Consider the following 3,494-nt stretch of genomic DNA (forward strand, 5'->3'; position numbering starts at 1 on the left):
ATACTTAATCCTCAAAGAATGAAGATAAATAACATGAATTATGGCGATGAGTCCCGGTGAAATGAGTATTATCTTCCTATGAATAAGCCTCAATGTTAATTCTAATGATTTTAATAATCATTACACCTCAATCTCAAGAAATTATCGGTCTCTCGAGATAACTTTCTTCCAAATGAATTTTGGTCTACCTCATCTCCTTTAACACTTTAACTCACTAAGATTTCACATTTATGGACCGGTGCATCTGACACTCGATGTAGGAGATGACCAAACTATCTCAAGCGACTTTCTCTCATTTTATTCTCGATGTGTGCTAGTTGAACGTTCTTGTGAATGTAGTCATCTAATCTTGTCCAGTCTTATACGACAATACATCCATCTTAGCAATCGTATCTCTACGACACTCATTTTGGAGTCCGGAACCAAAATGCCCCCAAAAAAACCATTTTGAACTAAAATACCCCAACAAAAAAAAATGTTACAAAAGTACCTTTAGCGCAGTATTTACTGCGCTAAAGCACTTAACCGTAACGACCCCGTTAAGTGTTTTAGCGCAATATTTTACTGCGCTATAGCACTTAACTCTAACGGGCCCGTTGAGTGCTTTAGCGCAGTAAAATACTGCGCTATAGACATTTGTCTCTCATCTATAGCGCATTATTTTCTTGCGCTATAGCGATCGCCATTTTCCAAAACCAGCCTCTTATTACATTCTCACTCCTTTCTACGTAGTTTAGCCGTATATTAATCATGCTTTGAGACTCCGGAACTTCAATATTTTGTATAGAACCCTACTTATATTTGTACAATTAATAAAATAGGCTCAATACATCAAGAATACGCAATACTTTGGATTGTCGTTTTAGTGGTTGAAAAGTGCTCGAAGTCCTTTTTTGTTTGAAGACTTGTAGTCATTAGCTTTACGTTATTTATCTTTTAGGGTTTCGTCTTATTTTTAAATTAATGCTTAACTTTATTTCGAATGTGTCACGTTTTTTTTTATTATCAATTTAGGATGTGAAACGATAAACAATAATAAAGACTAAGATAATATGTATAAATATGCAAAAAATATATAATATTTACGATAAATTGTACAACACTAATGTATATACATTATCGAGGATGGGTCCCACATGTAGTATGCCGGAGAGTATCCCTAGGCCTAAGGCTCATACTATCCCCACCGCCCTCGCCATCGTCTCCATCGCCCTTTTTCCTCTTAATAACCGGGCGCTCCAAGTCATGATCATCTCCTCTTCCCCTAGCCCTTGCGCCCTTAACTAGAACGTGCTTCTTCTTGGGATCTAGTCCCGCTGGCACGCTCAGAACCTCAGGCTGAGCTAGGTCTGGAAACTCGACCTCTTCCTCGTCGGGAGTCGCCACCTCAGGCGCCGAAGGATGAACCTGAAAAGTATATAATAATTAGTACCATTTCTTATTTATATTGAATACATTAACGTTATTTATTTAATCAAACCTGTGTGTCAACGGGCGCCTGAGTAGGCTCCTGAGATGGGTCTGTAGGCTCCTGAGATGGGTGTGGTGGTGAATATGAGGTAGTCTCCTGGACGAGATGTTGTTCGAAGTCCAAGTAAAGGTTATAAAAATTAAATAAATATTTACCTTATATTGAATAAAATTAGTTTTAAGTAAAAAACTTACATGCGCCTCGGTAGTCTCATGAGAAGACACCTCTGCCTCGGCAGGCTGATGAGAATGCTCCTGAATGGGTCGCTCCTGTGGACCCACTGGCGCCGAATCCTAAAATATTAAAAAAATGAAATAATAAGTAACATACATATTTAAAATAAGTACTTTAAATAATCAAATATATATATTAAATATTGACCTTATATTGAATAAAACAAATTTTAATAAAAAGCTTACCTGTGGCTCGGTAGTCATATGGGAAGACACCGTTGGCTCGGCAGACCTATGAGAAAATGCCTGAGTGGGTGGCTCTGGTGGACCCGCTGGCGCCGAATCCTAAAATATAAAATATTACTAAATAATGAGTAATATATATATATTTAAAATAAATAATTTAAATGAACAAATAAGTATTTTAAATACTAACGGGATCAAAAACTCATCGAAGTCAAGAATCCTGGCTCCCTCTAAATTCCTCACAGGCCGCTCATCAGCTAATGAGTAAGCGCGTAACGCCGCCCAATCAACGTTATCACGCTCCTCCATGTATGCGTTACGGCTCGGCGCGGTGATGACGACCGAGGGTATCTCGGCAAGTAAGAGCGTCGGCGTAAAAGTAGGTGAGTCCCCAGGTGAGCTGCCACCGGCCTGGAACGGCTGCGGATGGACTAGACCGTGAACGCCCTCTGGAATGAGATCGGCCTCATCCGCCTCATCTACCAGATGGTGTCTTCCACCACCAGGGCCTCTAGTAGCAGCACCGCGGCCTCTACGCGCACGGCGTCCTCCGGCAGCACGGCGTTCTCTGCCAGCACGGCCTCCTCCTCTAGGAGCACCCGGTCCTCTCACCGGCCGCACGATACTCGGCCTCTCGGAAAAGGCTCCTCCCGCGCCTAATCTCGCACACTGCCGGATACCATCCTCCGATATCCGTACCATCTCTGCCGCAAGCCCTGCAAGCCCAGGGTAAGGCATATGCTCTAACCCCAAGATGCGTAAACGCTGTACGGCCACCAGCTGCATTTGTGTTCAATAGAAAAAAAAACGTTATTTTTTAAAACGTAACAATTAATGCAATTAAATAAATCTAAATACGATAAACTTACCAATGCCTCGTGCTGCCCCGCGAGTGCTGAGTATCCTACATCCCTAGGGGGACGCAAAGTTGGGTTGCCGATCAATCGGCGTGTGATCTGATGATACCAGCGCATGTAATGCTCAATGGGAGTCAAATGGCCGACCACCGCTAAAATGCTCAACTTTGTTCTCCCAACGGTGGAGCCGGACATCCATGAAAGCCGAGAAAATCATCATCAACGGCGGCCGATCGTCCGTGGTAGTGTCGGAGCTCATGACGGATGTCAGGGGGTATACTCTGTGTATGCCCAAACTATCGTAAGACACGCTCGGGCATGTGATCCTCTACGATGTCCAGGTGTATCAATGGAAACCGCGACCTCCAAACCCCCGACCACCGCCTACGAAAGGCGGCAAACCATCTAATATAGCGGCGTACGGCGTCCATATATATAAATAGTTGCATAACATATAAATACAAATCAGTGATCACCAAGTAGAAAAGACGTTTAATTAAATTATTAATGTAAATTTAAATAGTTTTACCGCATCGTCCGTCATGTGATCAAGCTGGTCCCGGAATGGAAGAATACTGTGGTGCGTATCCACATCCTCGGTCAAAACCCGCTGTCCACCTCCTCGCATAAGGCATGTCAATCTCGAGGTGATGCCTAGGTACGGCTGAAAAGGCAGCATCCTCTCCCATGCCCATAACTGTAAGCGATATTAGAAAATACGATTTTTAAGTCGTCATTTCAAGAGGT

General features: G+C 42.9%; 1 protein-coding gene across 2 annotated transcripts; it reads right to left on the minus strand.

Moving 5' to 3' along the window:
* Positions 1-742: 742 nt before the first annotated feature.
* LOC132069420 (uncharacterized) lies at positions 743-2,020 on the minus strand. 2 transcript variants are annotated; one of them, XM_059462769.1, is made up of 4 exons: positions 1,891-2,020; positions 1,666-1,764; positions 1,481-1,567; positions 743-1,407 (listed from the first exon to the last, which is right to left on the minus strand). In XM_059462769.1, exons 1-4 carry the CDS (start codon positions 1,906-1,908, stop codon positions 1,117-1,119), a joined length of 495 nt encoding a protein of 164 aa, XP_059318752.1. In that variant the 5' UTR covers positions 1,909-2,020; the 3' UTR covers positions 743-1,116. The 2 variants fall into 2 exon arrangements, with proteins under 2 accessions (XP_059318752.1, XP_059318757.1); XM_059462774.1 differs by lacking the exon at positions 1,481-1,567.
* Positions 2,021-3,494: the final 1,474 nt, after the last annotated feature.

This window comes from Lycium ferocissimum, chromosome 1 (genome assembly GCF_029784015.1).
Source record: "Lycium ferocissimum isolate CSIRO_LF1 chromosome 1, AGI_CSIRO_Lferr_CH_V1, whole genome shotgun sequence".
NCBI classification, from domain to species: domain Eukaryota; kingdom Viridiplantae; phylum Streptophyta; class Magnoliopsida; order Solanales; family Solanaceae; genus Lycium; species Lycium ferocissimum.

What these genes read in the sequence shown, in the direction of transcription:
- LOC132069420 (XM_059462769.1), bottom strand. An exon ending in ATGAGACTACCGAGGCGCAT is followed by an intron (nt 1,568 to 1,665) that starts GTAAGTTTTTTA and finishes CATCTCGTCCAG; the next exon opens with GAGACTACCTCATATTCACC. An exon ending in AGGCGCCCGTTGACACACAG is followed by an intron (nt 1,408 to 1,480) that starts GTTTGATTAAAT and finishes TATACTTTTCAG; the next exon opens with GTTCATCCTTCGGCGCCTGA.